The sequence below is a fragment of the Sesamum indicum genome, linkage group LG8, assembly GCF_000512975.1.
Source record: "Sesamum indicum cultivar Zhongzhi No. 13 linkage group LG8, S_indicum_v1.0, whole genome shotgun sequence".
Lineage (NCBI taxonomy): Eukaryota > Viridiplantae > Streptophyta > Magnoliopsida > Lamiales > Pedaliaceae > Sesamum > Sesamum indicum.
Genome location: NC_026152.1, coordinates 12429041 through 12448541, shown reverse-complemented (window position 1 = coordinate 12448541; position 19501 = coordinate 12429041). Strand labels below are relative to the sequence as shown.

General features: G+C 37.6%; 4 protein-coding genes across 5 annotated transcripts; 1 reads left to right on the top strand and 3 right to left on the bottom strand.

Moving 5' to 3' along the window:
* LOC105168393 (U-box domain-containing protein 45) lies at positions 942–6938 on the top strand. Its single transcript, XM_011088458.2, has 6 exons — positions 942–1146; positions 1851–1947; positions 2350–2535; positions 2937–3044; positions 3184–4361; positions 5321–6938. The coding sequence occupies exons 2-6, from the start codon at positions 1897–1899 to the stop codon at positions 6105–6107; spliced, it is 2310 nt and encodes a 769-aa protein (XP_011086760.1). The 5' UTR covers positions 942–1146; positions 1851–1896; the 3' UTR covers positions 6108–6938.
* On the bottom strand, positions 7032–8751 carry LOC105168674 (AAA-ATPase At3g50940-like). Its single transcript, XM_020695959.1, has 2 exons — positions 7576–8751; positions 7032–7503 (listed from the first exon to the last, which is right to left on the bottom strand). Exons 1-2 carry the CDS (start codon positions 8593–8595, stop codon positions 7054–7056), a joined length of 1470 nt encoding a protein of 489 aa, XP_020551618.1. The 5' UTR covers positions 8596–8751; the 3' UTR covers positions 7032–7053.
* LOC105168392 lies at positions 9013–10924 on the bottom strand. Its single transcript, XM_011088457.2, has 2 exons — positions 10698–10924; positions 9013–10397 (listed from the first exon to the last, which is right to left on the bottom strand). The coding sequence occupies exons 1-2, from the start codon at positions 10767–10769 to the stop codon at positions 9378–9380; spliced, it is 1092 nt and encodes a 363-aa protein (XP_011086759.1). The 5' UTR covers positions 10770–10924; the 3' UTR covers positions 9013–9377.
* Positions 11420–17004, bottom strand: LOC105168391. 2 transcript variants are annotated; one of them, XM_011088456.2, is made up of 9 exons: positions 16803–17004; positions 15511–16190; positions 14143–15173; positions 13410–13695; positions 13090–13314; positions 12756–12929; positions 12285–12467; positions 12065–12178; positions 11420–11947 (listed from the first exon to the last, which is right to left on the bottom strand). In XM_011088456.2, exons 2-9 carry the CDS (start codon positions 16144–16146, stop codon positions 11618–11620), a joined length of 2979 nt encoding a protein of 992 aa, XP_011086758.1. In that variant the 5' UTR covers positions 16147–16190; positions 16803–17004; the 3' UTR covers positions 11420–11617. The 2 variants fall into 2 exon arrangements, with proteins under 2 accessions (XP_011086758.1, XP_011086757.1); XM_011088455.2 differs by lacking the exon at positions 16803–17004 and adding an exon at positions 16283–16676.

Here is a 19501-nt window from a genome sequence, read left to right as displayed (position 1 = left end):
TTCTTTATGTCTTCCTTCATAATTCATCCAACAACACTAATGATTTGACTACGTGGGACATTACCTATTTTCTTCCAACTATCTTTAAAAATAAATGTGGACTATTTAAAAATACTGAATTTTGTGTTGTTGGGTCCATTTTTCAGTAATTACTTTTGAGAATAAAGTTTATCTGATACATGTTTTGATAAAAACTATATTATATAACTTTTAATTCACTGTAATTATTTTCAATTAATTATGCATTGTTCGTGGAGTTGAAATATCGTGACTATAAGATCATGGGCCAGATAAAATTCATGCATATGAGGTGGTCTTTTTTGTTTTTTTTTTTTTTTTTGAATGAATTGATTACTATTATATCGTGAATTTAAATTATCAACAATCAATAAATGTAAATTATCAATAATAAATATATATAATTAATTAATAACTACTATTATTCAAATTGAGAAAAACTCCTGGTCATGGAATTTCATCTTCGTCAATAAAGATGGACATCATTGGTTGTGTTGATCTGCTTTAGCATGAACTGTTTGTTTGTTATAAAAGTAATTATGTGATGTAAGTGGAATGGATTCACTAAAAAACATAAAAGATAAAGAAAAGAAACAATATTATCCGATTTTGCTTAAAAATTCTTGATTATATTATTTTTATTATCCAAAAAGGAAAAAACTTACTTGTGGAGGGGCAAAATGGACATTTGCTAACGCGTATGGCAGATCTGCTAGGCGACAAACAAGGGGGTCGGCAAATGTCGGCCAGTGAGTCGGGAGACAATCTCGGATTTGGAATTCCAATTTAGCCCCTCATATCGTTTCACTAAATACCCCCACCCCCCTACTTATGAAAACAAATATTAAAAAATGGCCTCATTACTTTTAATTATATTAATTTCCACCCCCACAATATAATATTAATTCTAATATTCCCTCACCATTTACGCCTCCACACTGTAAAATAACCCTCACCCCTCCTTCATTCTCTTCCGTTCCCTCTCATCTCTCCTTCTTTCTCTCACTAAAAATTTGCTGATCTGAATACGGAAACCTGATGTTTTTGGAAAGAGATTTGAGTTTTTGACGTTAATGCGAGTTTGCTCTTTTGATGAAGCCGCCTTGGATCGTTGTTTCAGTTGATTAGGTATGCTTGTTCCGGTGGCAATCTGAGCGCATTTTTGTATGGCTTAATGAGTTACTTATTTATTTTTGGTTTGGAATCCAAGTGTTGTGTATTGAGGGGATTTCTGGTGAGATATATGTGGTTTTGGGAAGTATTTTCTTGTTATATTTCATTGTTTTGAGTCTTTCTAATGGTGATTGATTTGGAGCTGAGGCGATGTGTTTAGCAAAAGAGGAAAAACAAAAAGATTTATCAGCTCAAGGCCTGTTAGTTTTGTTTGGATGTGATGTTGAATTTCTCATTTGACATTTTTACCCCAGTTTTAATGCACATTTTCTTTCCGTTCCGGGAATTTTTAACAATTTTCCATTGGAAGTAATTGTTTTCAGCTATCAATTATAGTTAATTGGTGCAATGTGGTTATTCTTGGTTGTAATTTGCTTAGTTTGAGTTGTTAAGGGGAAGACTTTTCAGTTGTTATTTTCTTTTTTCTATGGATGGCTTTGATGAGTAATTATTGTTGTTATTAATGAGTTCCTTTTATTAAGTTGATGTGACAAGGTTAATGATATGGGTGGTCATCATTGGTTCGCTATTTAGAACAATCAGTTGGTCAAAGAAATGGGTTTATTAGTTTTCTGCTGGGTTAAATTAATAGTTCATTTTGCTAGTAATGATGTTTTTTCTTAAAAAATAAAAAGTTTAACATTTTATCTGTTTTCCAGTTTTCTCAACTTCTGTTGCAAGCACACTATTCTTTCCACGCCAAACATGGATACTTCCGAGATTGAGGAAAATTTACTCTTCATTGGCGAGCCGAAGGTATGGACATGTAAATGCACAGATTTGTTTGTTTCATGGTTATGCTTTCTGAATTTGTTTGTTTGTTTATTGTATTTTAGTAGTTGATTTTATTTTGGCAATGATTCCATCTGCTCTGCATGATACATGATGTTTTAGTGATTTCATTGTCAATCTATAACTTTCTTAAGTTTAAGCCATGGTGGCTCAGTAACTGCATAGTGCTTCAAGCTCGCATTCATTCTTTCCTCAAGTAGCGTGCTATTTTTTGATTTTGGAGTTAATATATACATCTCAGTTTTGCATAAACTATGGACTAATATTGCTGTTTGTTGTCTTCATGGTGGAACGCCATGCTGCAAGAATCTAGTGGTTTTCTCTTAGTACATTGAATGACTAACCAACATATGATTATTGGTGCAGTTACACGGGGAAATGTGCAAGAGCCTATGTGCTATGTATGTTAAAGTGTTGACGATATTTCCCGACCTAGAAGGAGCTCGGCCAAGGAGTACGTCTGGCATTCAGGCACTGTGTGCTCTGCACATAGCACTTGAGAAGACCAAGAATGTTTTACAACACTGTGCCGATTGTAGTAAACTTTATTTGGTATGTATGGTCCTTGCTGTATTTTCTATTTCATTATTTATGCAAATTCTCCTCAGAAAATCGGAACAGTAGCCTGTCCCCTTATATTTCATAATGAAGTCTACATGAGGCGACATTATTTTCATCTTCATAGCTTTCTTGATGGTTTAATTGTTTTGTATGACTTTCAACCTTCTTACTTATTGCCTGGAATTAGTATCATGTAACGTGGTTTGAACAAGTTAACATGCTGCTGGAGACATATTTGAAAGCAGAACTGCTATTATATATGGTCAGAACATAAAATTAAAATATGGGTGTGGCTGCATGGCTAGTGGGAATAATATTTGTGTTTCTCATTGTCCTCCTCTATGCTTGCACTACTTTATATTTGTGACTTTATTACTCTTTTATGTCGTCAGGCAATCACTGGAGACTCTGTTGTTTTGAAATTTGAGAAGGCAAGATGTGCCCTAGAAGATAGCTTAAAGCGAGTTGAAGATATTGTTCCACAAGCCATTGGTGGTCAGGTACTGGATTGTGCTTGTTTCCGTAAATTCTGATTAAACATGGTCTAACTTTTGAATTTATTCTTTTTGATAGAGTTATTTTAGATTACTGTTGCTTCACTAGAAAGTTTTTCTGATTTTGAATAATGATTCTTTCCAGATTGCTGAAATTTTAGTTGAACTCGGAAGGATTGAGTTCTCACTTGATCCAGTGGAGAAGCAAATTGGTGATGAAATCATTGCATTGCTCCAACAGGGGAGAAACTTCAACAGCTGTTCTAATGACAACAATGAGCTTGAATCTTTTCACCAAGCTGCTGGTAAACTGGGTATCACCTCTTCGAGAGCAGCACTTAGAGAGAGAAGGGCATTGAAGAAACTCATAGAAAGAGCCCGGGCTGAGGAAGACAAAAGAAAAGAGTCGATTATTGCTTATCTTCTGCATCTGATGAGAAAGTACTCAAAGTTGTTCAGAAGTGAGTTGTCAGATGACAATGACTCACAGGGTTCAACACCTTGCTCGCCAACTGTCCAAGGATCTTTGGACGATGGTGTTGTGCTTGGACGCAATGGTTGTGCTTTTGATCGGCAACTTTCAAAACTGAGTTCTTTCAATTTCAAGCCACACTTCAGGAGATCAGAGCATATGCCTGTCCCTCCAGAAGAGTTAAGGTGTCCAATATCGTTGCAACTTATGTATGACCCAGTTATTATAGCTTCTGGACAAACATATGAAAGGATTTGCATAGAAAAATGGTTTGGTGATGGGCACAATACTTGTCCGAAAACTCAGCAGCAGCTCCCTCATCTTTCTTTGACTCCCAATTATTGTGTTAAGGGTCTGGTTGCTAGTTGGTGTGAACAGAATGGGGTTCCTATTCCAGATGGACCACCAGAGTCACTCGATCTCAACTACTGGAGACTAGTGTTGTCAGAAAGTGACTCAGCAAATTCAAAATCATTGGAAAGTGTTGGTTCATGCAAGTTCAAGGGCGTTAAGGTGGTACCATTGAATGACAGTGGTATCATCGAGGAGGCTGAAGGAAATGAAGAGGAAGCTGTTTCCTCACAGGAGGATGATTGTGAAGCTCATGCATTTGAAAGATATGAGGACTTTTTGAAAATTTTAGAAGAGGATGACCTGATGAAGAAAATCAAAGTGGTGGAGCAAATAAGGCATTTGCTAAAAGATGATGAAGAAGCCAGGATTTATATGGGGGCTAATGGTTTTGTGGAAGCATTGCTAGGCTTTCTGGAGTCTGCTGTCTCGGCCAGGAACAAGATGGGTCAGGAAGTTGGAGCTATGGCACTCTTTAACCTTGCTGTAAATAATAACAGGTAAGCTAAGATCTATGTTATGAGTTCTAAGTCTCTTAGTAGCTCCATTATAGAGGCACTGCACTTTTGAGAATTCCTTTACGTAGGTTGCCAAAAATAAGAATACCTCTCTTTTCCATAATAGGAATTTAGTTGTGATAGTACATGTTGACGTCTGTCATCTCTTTGCTTTGCTAGATCATGTTTATCTTTAGCTTGCACATACTGTGACACCTTAACTCCCTATTACCATCCTTTGAACATACAAGTGCAAGGATAATAAAATCTCAGTTTCTTAACTAAATTACTTATGCCAACAGTCAATTCCTAATATTTCATTTGGGATAGAGTGAGCATTGTGCTCCTGTAATATCTTTCTCATTATATGAAGAATTCTGTAATTTGTTTGAAGTAAAACTGAAGTTTACTGAAAGCATGGGTTGTTAGTCATTTGGTGTATTTCCAACCTAAATTCATCTCATTGGAAGTATACTACCATAATAGACGTAATCAATGTTGAGGTATAAATAACTCTATAAGTAGATTGTAGGCATTTGGCATACTCTTGGTTGCTTTGGGTTCTTATGTTGTTCTTACAATTTGGAATGTTCCTGATGCAAAATTTTGGTTAAATTATAGCCAATCAGGTTGCATTTGTGGTTTTATATATATTCAGTGGATGCATTCAAGTGTGGTAAGGGAGATATTGCCTTCAAGGCTTGAATTGATAGCTTCCTTAGCATTGCTTACAGTGTATTACGCAAGTGCTGTTAACCCTTTAGTTTGCCCGAAATTTTCTTCCATGCACGACATTCTATGAAAATATTATTACTTGGTGGTGGAATCTGTTGCAGAGAATACACATGTGCATGCACGCACTATAAGCGTGCAAGCTCGCACACGCATGCGTATAGAATTGATTAATTCGCTGGCAGAGTATTCTCCATGCTTAATGTGATAATTTTTTTTGTGTGGTCCAGAAACAAAGAATTGATGTTGGCAGCAGGAGTACTTCCAATATTGGAGAAAATGATTGCTAATACTGATGCTGTTGGAGCAGCAACAGCTCTTTACCTGAATCTTTCTTGTCTTGAGGAGGCGAAGCCCGTTATTGGAAGTAGCGAGGCTGTACCTTTCTTGATCTGGGTCCTTAAGAATGAAAGTGACGAGCAATGTAAGCTTGACGCCCTCCATGCCCTCTATAACATTTCCAGTAGTCCTGCAAATATCCCTCAGCTTCTGACAGCTGGCATAATTGATGCTCTCCAAGCTCTTATTACACATCCGAGCGACCACACGTGGACTGAGAAATGCATTGCTGTGTTAATCTATTTAGCTTCAAGCAAAACCGCAAGAGACCAGATTATAGTGGTTCCCGGTCTCATTAGTGCGCTTGCTACTATTCTGGATGTCGGTGAACCAGTTGAACAAGAACAAGCAGCAGCATGCCTTCTGATATTATGTAATTCAAATGAGACATGCAGCCAAATGGTCCTTCAAGAAGGGGTGATACCTTCCCTGGTCTCAATTTCAGTGAATGGAACAGTGAGAGGGAAACAGAAAGCACAGAAGCTTCTAATGCTGTTCCGTGAGCAGCGGCAGCGAGACCCATCACCTGTTCCTACTAGGCCAAGGCCGGAGAGTACTGAGGTGTCCTTGCCTGCTCAAGATTCAAAGCCTCTATCCAAGTCAGTCTCGAGAAGAAAAGTTGGGAAGGCATTTAGTTTCTGGCGGAAGAACAAGAGCTTCTCCGTATACCAGTGTTAAAAACTGATGCTAGCTTAGTTCTCTGGTTCCTGCTGTAAAGTTCTGCTGTTCTTGTCGTATTTTCTGCTTCATTTTGAGGCTTTGCGTCTTTTCGGTTCTCCTTTGTAGGGATGTAGAAGGGATCTGCCTGGCCGGTGGGTGCTGTGGAACCCTAGGATGATAGTTCACGTATTAGTATAAATTACCGTAGAAGATCAATGCGTTCAAAGGAATTTTTAGCCAAAGTTAGGTGTGAATAGTTTGTTGTAAATCCTGGGGATTCAGCTGTGCAGCTGACAACTATTTTGATATAAGCCACATATATATATCATAAAATTCAGAATTGAGCTCCAGATTTAAGCGTGTCTTCTGCATGAATGAAAGCATGGACAGTTTAGGACAGCACAAAACGACATTTTCCAGTCTGTGTTCCACATTTAGTTTCTGCCTCTTAGGGGTTTCCGGGACAATCATGTTGCTACCAGCCGTATGTACGTGTTTGCATTCTTTGATATATTTGCCTGCTCCAAGTAAATGTAGGAATCTCAACAATGAAATAACAAGAAACAAGACACAGAAAAGCACTAGATACAGATGATGTATTGATTTTTGGGAATATATCTGTATTGATTTTATGGCTTACGCTGTGCTCAATGTAAGGGAGTAATACTCTTTATTTACGTTTTCAGTGTTTTGATCGTAAGGGAGTAGTACTCCTCATTTATGACTTTTTGAGTAAATTTAGGGAGTAGCGCTCCCTGTTGTAATAATTTTAACTCTTACTTTAATATAGTAGGATTGTGGACTCTGAAAAGCTCCCCCACCCCTGGGTGATTTAATCAAAGAAAAAAAAAACTACTGGCAACGAGATATCGACAAGCCTAATCTACCCTAGTCTGGAGAACTCAAGTCTCAAACATAACTATAATCAAGCAACCTCCTTATATGTGTAGTAGGAATTCATTGTTCATCTCCTGCTTCTTGCCTTCCTCTTCCTCCCAATCACTTTCTCCTCACCTCCTCCTCCTCCTCCTTCCACACCATCCCTTTTCCCAACACGTTCACTCCTTTTCTTGCATAAAAACTTGACAACTTTCTCCATGACAGCATCCACATCTTCACTCTTCATCATCTCCTCAGCAACCTCAGCTGGTGTCACCTCCACCTCCTCCATCAGTCTCTCGATCTCATTGAATCTCCAGTGGCTCTTGATCCCAAGATAGTTTGATGCAAGAATCTTGAACCCACTGAACGTGCAATATGACATGTGAATGTGCATGTCCATACGCCCTGGCCTCAGCAATGCAGGATCTAACCTGTCTTTGTGATTTGTTGTTAGCACGATAATCCTCTCGTCAGCACAGCTCGACCACAGCCCATCAATGAAGTTCAGCAATCCGGATAATGTTAGCTGGTTCTGTTGTCATGGTGTGTGTTAGCTTGAGCAAATTAGCTCCTAAATGAAGTAGCATCAAGAACAAAATTTTACCTTCTTGATCATAGGATTTGCACTGTATTCATCTCCATCTTCTCTGTTCTCTAGGTCAATGCTGCAGTCTATATCCTCTATCACGACGATCGATCGGTTCTTGGTTGTTACCAGCAGCCTTCTGAGCTCTGCATTGCTATGCAGGCTTGCAAGCTCCAAGTCGTAAACGTGGAACTTCAGGTAATTAGCCATGGCTGCAACCAAGCTGGATTTGCCTGTTCCAGGAGGTCCATACAGAAGATATCCCCTTTTCCATGCCTTTCCCACTCGTTTGTAGAAATGCCGCCTCCTCACAAACCGGTTCAAGTCTTCTATCAGCTCCTGCTTGAGTGTTGGATCCATTGCCAACGTATCGAAAGTGGATGGATGATCAAGATTGACTGAGCCCCAAGGCCCCCAACTTCCATCCACTTCCCCGTAGTAACCGAGTGCATGGATTCTTACCACTTTCTTCTCTTCCTTTATAGCCTTTGATCTCTCCAGCACAAACGGCAGGTAGGAATCTAGTACCTTGTCCTTGAACTTCTTGTCGAATCTCAGCTCAAATGATCTTCGTTCCACGATTTCATTGGTGAAGTTGTTCTCAGTGTCCAAATTAGTCTTCTGAGTTTCAATGCAGACGAACTTCCATTTGAGCAACATCCCGTCAAAGTTGTCTATGCTTTCCTCGCCCTTGTTGATTGTGACTGAGAGATTCTTTTCTCGAGGCACCTTCGACACTTTGAGCTGCCTGACGGAGGTGTCGATTCTTGTCCTTAGATAGACCTCTGCTGCTTCAAAAATCTCGTTGTTGGAGAAACCATTTGTTTCATCTATGACAATGCACATAGTGGAAGAGAGATTTCCCATCAGGAATCCAAGTTTGGACATGATCTTCTCTTGGAGTCCCTTTGGAACAAGCTGATTGCTGACATTTTGGACTTCACTGATCACGGTCCGAACCAGCACTGCGGATGCTGCAAAAGTTGTGTATGTTGACAGCACAGCTGTTGTTGATGGCATGTCTGAAAAGGAAAACATTGTTCCTTTTCCCTTTTCTTGGGCTTAATAGCAACTGAATAAGGACAGTGAAATCAGGGGATCTTCTGTTTCTTCCCTTGTCTTTGGTTTTATCAAGAATTCATAGGTTTCTGTGTCTTCTAACCATTCTTTAGAGGGGGGATTTTATAGCAGTTGAGTTTCTGACTGGATCTTTCATTGGAAGCTGTCTGAAATTTAGTAGCATAAATTAAGAAAAAGCTTGCTTGACAAGTAGTCCATTGCCAGTCAAAACTATCCATCTTCTTGAGCAAGTTATAGGAGAAGAAGTCTATCTAGAGATTAAGAAAAGTATACACTATTCTTCTTGTTGACTGCTTGACCTATTCTATCTTTTTCTAGATAGTATCTAATGGGACCTTTACATGAATAATGAATATATGACAGGAAAAGAGAATTTACATCGAAATCAAGAATATATATATAGTACCAAATATCGCTTGGCAATGATAACCATCGAGACAGGAACATCACAACAGTACATGTAAGTGTTAGACCTTAAAGGATTCTCTAACTAAACACTCATCCAGCAAGAAAAATAGTCAATGAAATACTATTAGCTAAAGCTCTACTTTACATATAGAACTATTGGATTGATGACTGATTCGGCACAAATTTCTGCAACGTCTATATGTAAACTAGCAAGAGAACTCGAACACTCTGCTCATTCTTTCTGTTCTCGTGCAGAACCTGAGTGCAAAAACGAGCTTCTCGACTCAGTTTGATGCAAGTCTTGCTCTTTAAGTATGCTTCCTTTTTTCTAATTACTTCATGTTCTCAGCAATCCTAGCCTTTTCGTCATTGGCAAAGGCATCAAGGGACTCGGGCAGTGTATTATCATCTTTCCCTTCTCCATCTTCTTTCTTCCCCTTCTTGAGCATTTCCTTGTAGCTCCAGTCTGACTTAGCCATTTGGCCATATGGACTGGACTCATCGCGTGGAGAATCGGACACTGGAGACGAATTTGCAGACTTATATGTTGAGTACATTGGAGAATCTGCAGCACAATGTGGTTCTTCTAGTGACTTTGGTCTGTTTTTCAAAGAATGTAATCTCTTTATCGATTTCCGAATGTCTTCAGGAACCACAATGTTTGAAGGTTCCTTGTGATCCCCTGCTGCATTGGCCTTTTCTTGCACAGATGACGGCAAGGCATTTGAGGGTTCTATGTGATTTCTTGCGGCGTTGGCTTTGGCTTCTAATGAATCAGATTGCTGAGTGGCTGAAGATTTCACAGGGGAATATGCTGTTTTTACCTCTGGTTCTGATCTGCAGCCATGAGTGCCATTGCAGTGAACGTCTACCGTTATCTCCTTAACCCTCGTATTCTTTGATCCCCAATGAGTTAGAATGGACAGCAGAAAATTTAGCCATGAAATGAGGCGAACAAGAACCCAATCAAGAAAAGGGAACTGATGCACCATCAAGGGAAATTTTCTCAAGAAATCATCAAGCTGTTCTGGTAGGACTTCTGCTCTGCAAACAAGCCCGTCAATCTTATCAAACAAACGTTTAGATGGTGGGAAAACAACCTCAACCATGCTTTCAACGTTTAGGATATGATCATCCATGATGGACAGCAGCGCCAGCCAATGATACAGCATGCTGTACACAAATGGGAAGACTGAATTGAGAAACAGAATAGCCCGTCTGGCCGATGATCCTAAAGGTCCATCGAGATCTTGCACTCTTATGATTGCTTTGTGGGCAATGGCTAGAAATGCAGCCCCACAAGTGTGCAGAGGACGGCGTCTTGGCGTTGTCCCTGCAGCTGTTGTCGGTTCCTGAGGAATTCAAGCCAGTGATCAACAGAGCCAACATCTTTTCATGTGGTAAACAAGTCTTAAACCGATCACGAAAATGAACCACAAACACAATGTTGACAGGAAAAACATGAAACAACAAGCTCAGTGATTGGATTTTATATATCGTTCCACAACAAGAAAAACAGATAAAATGACACAAAATCCACAACTTTTTCTCCTTGAAACAGCATGGATGAAGATAAATTCATGCAGAAGAATTCATGTCTATATCATTGTTTGAAGTCATGAAAGAATGAATCTGAGGGGACAAATGCATACCAAATTCAAAAGGGAAACTCCAGATTTCATGACCTTTACAGGTAGCGTGCAGAGGAAGTGAAGAACTCTCATCTTCTTTTTATTTTATTTTCTGTGGAAATATTTTGGAGAACTTAGACAAGATTCAATACACTTCAGCAGGTATTGAATCCTATATACAGGTACAATTCTTGAATTTCGATAAATTAGGAGAACAAATGGCTGTCATTGATCCTGCCCGTTGTGTGTGTAGAGAGACTCAGAAAAATGAGAATGACTGTCATCTTTTTTTGTCTAAGATTAGAACAAAATATCGGGATGCAAACTTTCGCTACTCACGTAAAATATTTTTAAGTGCGGAATTTTTATGATCATATTCATAAAAGTTGGGACGTTGGTCGGATTTCTCCTGTCTTTCTTCACATAATAAAAAAGAAAAAAAGAATACAACTATTTTAATGTTTATTTTGCATAAACAATATATGGTGAAAAACAAACTCTCAAGATCTAATATTTTCATACTGAATTTATCCACCCTAAAATAGCACAACTAATAGTTATAAAATTTATACTAAATTACATGGACACCCTCTTGAAGTTTGATATGTTACAAAACGAATTCTGAATTTCAAAAATTATATTACACTCCCTGTAGTCATATTTAGTACAAGATCACAAGAAGAGTTGAATATAGTGATGAATATGATTGCAGCAACTGCTAATGTAATTTTTCGAGCTAAACATAAAGGGGGTCTAAGTAATTGTTCTTAAAATTTATCCTGTAACATTTTGTACTGTCTAAAATTGTTTGACAACAACGAAGGCAGTCGTCCAAAAACAAACTCAACAACAATGGAGTCCTCGAAATGCTTTCATGTCATGAAGGAAGATCATAAGCTAAACAAATATACATATATATATACACACAAAGGGTGTAGCTACTACTCATCGCCTCTCCATATCTCCCGGAGCAGCTGATACCGGAGAACATTTCTACCACCTTTTTCCTTTGGCATCAAGCTGAGTTTTGCCAGAGCAGAAGAACTCTGGCAGCTATCAGGAATGATTGAAATCAAGGGTGAGTCGAGCTCGTCTAGCTCGTCATCACTAGTGTAGGACTTCTTGAGAGTTGATAGTCGGCTACTTTTGAGCACTTGCCTTCCGACTTCTCCCACACAAGTAAGTAAAGCTGCAGGAGGAGGTGAGTATTTTGTCAAACTTGCTCTGCATGGAAAGGTTGTGATTACGTCTCCTAAAGAATCCGAAATCTCCTAAATCATGAAAACAGAGGCATATTAGTAGGATTGGTGTATCATATAGCAACAGCTATGAAGTAGAGTACTTTGGATGGATGAACAGGTATTTTGGTTATGTACAGAAGTACCAACCTCTGAATCTAGTGCATTGATGATGTTTCTTGGAATGGGGTATGGACAGAATTCGTCAGGGACAAAGTTGTTTAGAACCCTTTTGATTATTGCTGGACCAAACGTTGGGCAAACCTTTGAAAAAGGAAAAGAAGTTACACTGAATCTGAAGCAGAAAATTATTGACATATACATATGGTTGTCGTTTATGGTTAAAGAAGTGGTTTGATGCTCAGTCTACCTCTTTTCTGGTGGAAGCATCAGCAAGCATTCCAAAGGGAAGCATCATGAGATCACTGAGTGCATGGAGTAGACGAAAAGCTTTGAAAGATTTTGATCTCTTGCTATTTCCAAGAACATTATCCTCAGTCGAATCGTCTTCCAGGCCAAAGAGATCTGTAAGCCATCTTGACCAGTTCCCGATCTACAAGACAATTAACGTAATCAGAACATTGAACTATCTGCAGGAAATATCTGTAATCTTTTAGACCTGTCTATGTCCTCTTAGTTCTTTTCACACCATTACGAAGAAACTCATACTGAAGAGACAATCTAGAAACTCGTGCTCATGAAATAGGAAAGCTTTTACGGGGATAAATTTTGATCAAATGCTTAAAAGCATGTACAAATCATAAAAGAATACATGACAAAAGCATTTACGGGGAAGGGAGGTATACGAAATAATATCATGTAACATTTCTCGTGCACTTACGACATTTTTCAATTGCGCACCAGCACCGAAGCTTGATTTACCAGCTGGAACTGGAAGGACATTAGAATCACAAATGGGATCAGAAACAGGATCAGTTGGCATGTCTTTAGCAGATTCACGTAGAATAGCATTGAACATGGCAACGTCGAGCCTATTAACTAACTGCTCCATTACCTGAAAACAAAGCAAAGGAAGTCTTCTTTGAGCTTTTTCATTCTCAAAGTCATAGATATTGGTTTGTTGCTGAGTTTCAGCGAGTCACATATATCAGAATCCAAGTAAAAGATCTTTTGTTGTAAATTCATGTTAGCATGTCTATGAAATCGAGACATACACGAATAACGAGCGCAGACAAGCAGCCGCACTCACGTCCTCCTGCGCGAATTGGACAAAGCCTTTCACATGCATCTTTGAATGCTTTCTTCCATAACTCTATGGAGTAATTTACCTGCTCATGATTACCCAAAGTATTTCTTTTCCCACTGGTTTTCTTCTTACCTGAGCCTTTGCTTCTGTAACTGCGTTCGGTGATTGTAGGTTGCATATGTGGAGTAAAAGTCTACAACAAACAAATAAGTTGGCTATAATTGATCTCAGGACTGTTCAACGAGGCAAGAAATAGTCGAGTTGGGTAAACGGGAAACTGAGAAAAACCTGCCACCATACAGACTCAACAATTCGAGAAAAAAGCCAAGCTTCAACTTTTTCAACTGCGATAATGAACGTCAAGACATCCTCCCAGTCATCAGACTCTCCAATTGAGCTAGATTTCTGTCCCTCTACAAGAGAGGAATCAACCCGTCTATTTGGATGTTTTGAGGTCAATTCAGGTCCAGCTCCATTACTTTTTATTGTCGGTGCACTAGAATGTGGCAATTCTGCAGCAGTCTGGCTGACAATGGCCCTCAACATTATTGAATTAGATAACCAGAAAGTCAGCCTGTGGAAACAATAACGTTGAATTTGGTGACATGAATAGCATGACAGAGAAGCAAACCAGTTTACCTGGTAAGGATTACACAAAAAAAGACAATAAATTCTATCCACAAGCATAAACCTCAAACATGACAATGCTCATCTAGATTCTCAGATTCAAATTATTCTGGAAGTGACTTTTCATGCAAGTGAGGAAAAGGAAATATGACCACAACCTTTTTTAGAAAGAAAAACAGACAGACAAACCTCCAGACGCGGGAGTTGCTTTTAGTGCGTGAAAGTCTTTCATCAGAATCTATGTAGATTTTCACCTTCATGTGTAGTGTTTTCAAATAGATGATTCAATTATATGTTGTGTCATCACGTAACATGGCTTTACAACAAATGTACAAGATTAAAAAGTATAGATTCAGACAATTGCCGTAAGTACGATTTTCCACTCACAACCTACCTTGTAACATCATTTCCACATGCTTTAGAAACCAGAACTAAGCCAGATAAGGCAGCTCTTGCTGCACAAGCACGTTTTGCTTGAGACCCTGTTCTGCAAGCATTATTATAAAATCTGGAGAGTCGTCGAGCTGGAGTATGGACCTTATTTCCAGAGCTTGAATGCTCAGCAACTATGGAATATAAGCCCACCTCAATTGCTGCTGCTTCCCTCAATTCTTCTTCGAGCATCTCCACTCTATTTCTCCATTCATTTTTACTGTCAGAAAGATCACCCTTTGGTTTACCTTTCTTTTGAGATCCTCTCGGTATATCTAGGTCTGGTGGTTTTCCGCCACCATAAATATCAGCTAGAAATCCATTTCCTTTGATCGAACCATGAATCTGAACAGACTTCACATGCTTTAACCGAGCTTTGTTACTGCTGGATGGTGGAATTGCAGCTCCTTGCCTATTGGGAACAAGCATATCATTCCTCATTATATCATGACTTTTAGTATCATTTTCTGACAAGAATTTACCAAGTAAACTCTTCTCTGGAACATGGTTCGTCCCTTCCATGATATGTTCATCCCGTTCACCATCTTTTTGCTCCCTTCTCTTTTCATCATTCCCCCAGCCAACATGTGCATCATTTATTAGCAAAACTTCGGATTGAAACTCTTTCTCTTGAGAAGCATGGTAGTAGGGAGAGTTAGCGTTGGTACCGTTTTTCCTATAATGATCAGCTGAAAAAACTTCAGATGCAAATCTTTCAAAAGATTTATCTTCCACATTTCCCTGCATAGAATTCGCCACAATGTTGTTGAACTTCCCGTTTGTATCTCGGAAACTTATGGACGAGGGAGAAGATTTAATCAAGGGGGTAGCAGAGTTCTTCTTGACATATGTCATGCTACGCTCAGAAAACTTGCGCAAAGCAACGTAGCCATTTACTTTTTTCCAATTATCTGATGATGCCTCAGCTGATGAAGGATCTAAATTCCCATTTCGCTCTTTGGTATGGTCAATTCCAGCATTTCCATATCCGTTCTGCATTTTCAGCAGCAAATTATTACACAGTACAAGTATTCACACAGGGGAGGAAGAAAAGAACTGCCTACATGCATAAAATAAGTCAAGATTTCATCAACTTATCTATATCATCCACACAAATGGAATGTCTGTAGACAGGTATATATTCAAACACTGTCATTTAGGAAATCCCATCTCTCCCTCTTTCTTGTCCGTTACGTTAGTTCTATGTTATAATCAGAGTGAACACAGAAAATCTTATTACCAAAAAGCTCCTAAATGTGGTAAAATCAGCTATATGGCTTGAGGTAAAACTGTGAAGATAAATTAGACATCAGAGGAATAGCTAGTCTACCTTGTCGCTTTGAGACGGTGAAGCTATTGTGCCCTCATAGTTTGATGAACCAGCAGTCCTTGATGAATGGGAAGAAGCATCGTCATCCGTATATGACGTGATCTCAAGGTCATCGTCGTCATCTTCCAAAGATGCTTCTAATGATAAACCAACACTTGGTGATGAGTTAGAGCTATCCCTCGCAACCAGCTCCAGACTAATAACCAAAGCTGGTTGCACCAAGTTATTACCATTCTTCTTTAAGTTCAATGGAGCATTAATGCTTAATACATCTTCGATTAATGCATAATCTGCAAGATTAAACAATGCTGTCCCCAAGAGTTGTCCTTTCGCCTTATCTTTACGAGGCTCAAACAAGCTAAACTCTAGATAATTCTTTCGAAACTTGTCGCTGGCCTTCTTTTGGTAGAGGGTTAATGGAAGCATGAAAGACTCGTTAAATACAATGTTCGAATCGCCAGCAACTGTAAGAAAGGACCCTGAATTTTGATCACCATTTTCCCATTGAAGCAAAACTGTTTGAACAGATTTTAGAGATTCTGATGGAGGCCATGGCCTAATCTCCTGTACATGGACAATGTAATCAACTTTAATGACAGCACCCTTTTTGTGTTTCGACTTGAGCCCAAGAACCATAGCTTGAGAAGAATATCAAGAGCTGCTGATGCTGCTCCTTGTGCCTGATTGAATACAAATTAATCAAGAAATCCAAAATTTGGTTAGTTTCATCAACCAAAGTATATAATCATCAGCATTATATACAAGAACTTACAAATATAATGAAACTGGAACGGTATTATGACCCGAGATAAACATCAGAGTTGATGATTGAGATTACTGCATCTTGTTTCCCAAGCAAAATGTTCAAAACCATGTAGAACGAATCCATTTACTTTTATCTAATTTCTTGTAGATAATCATCTGCGTAATTTGCCTCTCTCTCTCTCTCTCTCTCTCATACATACACACACGCATTCAACCCACAGAAGATGTGAGGCAAAGAGTCACAAACAGGGAAGTAGAAGCAAAATGCAATGAACCAGATCAAGATTCTTGATCACATTGAAAGATCAGTTGATCTTTTAGCATATCTCTCTTCACATTAACAGAAAATCTTCCTCAGAAAAACCAAAGAACCAAAGGGGTAAGAAAATGACCATCCAGCTGCAAAATAAATGCAATCATAAATGATAAACAACACACAACTGGAAAGCATATCAACAGGATATCATCACATTGTGCCCACAACAAAGCAAGAACAACAACAACAACAAAAGTGAAGTCTTTTATACCTTGAATGGAAATGATGAAGAACCAATGAGACTTGTGCTCCTTGCACTGCTGTTATCTCTGATTTTTGGCAAATGGGATTCCTTGTTTTGTTTGTTGAGAAAGTAATAATCTAAAAGTTGTAAAGTAAAAAAGATGGGAAGATTGAAATATGCTGTTCTTGCACAGTCTGTTGTTAGCTTTTTTACTCTTCTATGTTGTCTGAACAAGAAAAAGGAATGAAATTTGAGGGATATGTGATTGGAAAATTGACCAAATTAGCATAACGTGACAGAGACAAATACAGAGTTCATGACAACCTGCTCAAAAGGAAATCAATGTAGACTAAATGAACATACTTAGCATTCTGAAAATGAAAACATATATAACAAATAATAAAATATTTCAAATAATTCTTTATAATGAAAAGAATTGTTTGAATTATGCTTTTAACCTTTAAAAAATTAAATAAACAACATTTTTCTAATAAAAGAATTACCAATCCCGTACTTGAAAAGATTCTATTTATAGATTGGTCAATAAATAAGGTTGTCTGGTTGAACTTATTTAAAACATTTGATAAGTTGAGACATGTTACAAAAACGTTAGATTTCATTTTCAAAATATTTAAGTAAAATAAAATTATGGAACGTTGATATCATTTTCGTAATTAATATCATCTTATAAACTTGTTTCTTAAAAACATTTCTAAACGTTTTTCAATGTCTTATAATAAATAGTTTGAAAAGTTTATAAATTCGTCGCATGAAATAGTCACTAATTATCTTAAGAGCCCATTTAGGGAATTAGGGACAACTAAATATATATATATATATATATATGTAAATAGTGTTTTTCATGTAATTCTTGAAATATAATCACGATCTACCTAAGTCAGCTTTTAATATTAAAAAAAGAGATAATTATATTTATATTTTTTAACCTATAGTTTATTTACATAAATTATTTATATTTATTAAATAGTTACACATATACTTATCAAAAACGTCAATATTATTTGCATAACTTATCTCTACATTTTAAAAAAGTAAATAGACACCCCTGCAAATTGTCAATATCGTTGTGCAAACTATTTCTATTTTTTATTATTATAAACAATTTATGTAATTATACAAAAAGCAAGAATAATTTGCATAAATAAATTATAAATTAATAAATATAATTATCCTATACAAATATTAGGAGTTAGTAATATAGTGGGGTGGGCCCACTTTGTGATTCCACAGGGGAGGTATGGTAATTAAATATCTATTTAATGGCTTCTAACTGATTATAGGTATTGAAATAAATAAATGAAATGCTGGAGATTTGAGGGAAGGTTGAAGCCACCACGTCTCTTTCGTGGCGGTTGTAATGTGCGTATTAATTATTTATTTTTATTTTCTATAAGCATAAGGTTGCAATAGCTGCTGTTATTAGAAATGAGAATAAATTATAAATACAATTATTTTTTAAAAAAATTAAAATTGAAGCGTTTGAACAAACAACTTAACATGTATAATGTTACCGGTAAGTCACAAGAATTGGTAGAAAATTATTTATAATTTTTTTCTCAAATCAATTTAATTTATGTAGTTCAAAATCAAACTATAAATAGGATATAAGTATCGATGAACTCTTATTTTAAGTCTTTGCAAACACCTAATTGCTTAATTCGTTGATGAGAGCAAAAGGTGCAAACCATTTTAGAATTTTGAAACCTCAACCTGTCATCAATACAAAGGCCTCTTGGCAATAATAGTCCAATATTCGACCATGTTAATAATGCAAGAAGCATACCACAACCTGTTTCTCAGATGATTTACTTTGTTATACCTCACCAACCAAATTTTGTGGTACACCACTTTCCAACAGGATCCACTCCACTGATTTCAAGATGTTCGCTCACAAAAGTAAAATGGGCAGCAAGGAGAGATGTTTGTTGTCGTAGGAAAGATCGAAAATAATCAAACATTAAAAAGAGCATGTAAAAGAGGAGCATATCGTCGCAAATCCTAGGTTCGAATAGCATAGACCTGGAACTTATGTTGTCTATTCACATGAGAACAATCAATGTATCATGTCCATCACTGGAAATCTCATTTTGGCTTCAACAGGTAAGTAGCATAGGTTAAATGGCATCAGTTCAGTAGAATAACATCAAAGAATGCCGAATATAACAGTAATAATTGCGTGCACTCTACACAGAAGATCATGAAAACTATGATACAGAAGATCACCATAAAAGAAGCTTCAAGATCATTTCAACAAGAAAAGCAATCTAACAAATCTTTTTCGTTATGAGACTAACATCTAAAGTAGGACTACTCAAATGCAAAAGCATGCGATCTACCTCTTGAAAGGGATTATGTTCAGTGCACAAAATTATCAACCGTAAGCAGATAATCAGTTCCAGGCAGTAGGACTAGACCAAACAATGCTTCGGTGTTGAGACATCATGCCCATACATTATTGACAAAGTATGGATCAAATACAGATTGCAACATTCTTTATATCAAAAAACCTTTGACCGGATGAAACCTCATCCTACATCCCTTGAGATTAAAGAAACAGACAGCAGAGCTCAAAAGACATCAATGTAGAATCTTAATGCAGTCTTATGGGGTACAACTGTTAAATTGGAGATGCTGCTGGAATAATGGACCGGTTTCTGAAATGATTCTCCATTTTATCAATGTTTATTCGACTGGATCTAACAGCA

Coding starts and splice junctions, on each gene's coding strand:
- LOC105168393 (XM_011088458.2), top strand. CDS start 1,897: ATGGATACTTCCGAGATTGAGGAAAATTTACTCTTCATTGGCGAGCCG. Junction 1,948..2,349: donor TCTTCATTGGCGAGCCGAAG/GTATGGACATGT, acceptor TTATTGGTGCAG/TTACACGGGGAAATGTGCAA. Junction 4,362..5,320: donor CTTGCTGTAAATAATAACAG/GTAAGCTAAGAT, acceptor TGTGTGGTCCAG/AAACAAAGAATTGATGTTGG.
- LOC105168674 (XM_020695959.1), bottom strand. CDS start 8,595: ATGTTTTCCTTTTCAGACATGCCATCAACAACAGCTGTGCTGTCAACA. Junction 7,504..7,575: donor CAAATCCTATGATCAAGAAG/GTAAAATTTTGT, acceptor CCATGACAACAG/AACCAGCTAACATTATCCGG.
- LOC105168392 (XM_011088457.2), bottom strand. CDS start 10,769: ATGAGAGTTCTTCACTTCCTCTGCACGCTACCTGTAAAGGTCATGAAA. Junction 10,398..10,697: donor GAGTTTCCCTTTTGAATTTG/GTATGCATTTGT, acceptor TGAATTCCTCAG/GAACCGACAACAGCTGCAGG.
- LOC105168391 (XM_011088456.2), bottom strand. CDS start 16,146: ATGGTTCTTGGGCTCAAGTCGAAACACAAAAAGGGTGCTGTCATTAAA. Junction 13,696..14,142: donor TGTGGAAATGATGTTACAAG/GTAGGTTGTGAG, acceptor TTGTTTCCACAG/GCTGACTTTCTGGTTATCTA. Junction 12,179..12,284: donor ATGCTTCCACCAGAAAAGAG/GTAGACTGAGCA, acceptor CCTTTTTCAAAG/GTTTGCCCAACGTTTGGTCC.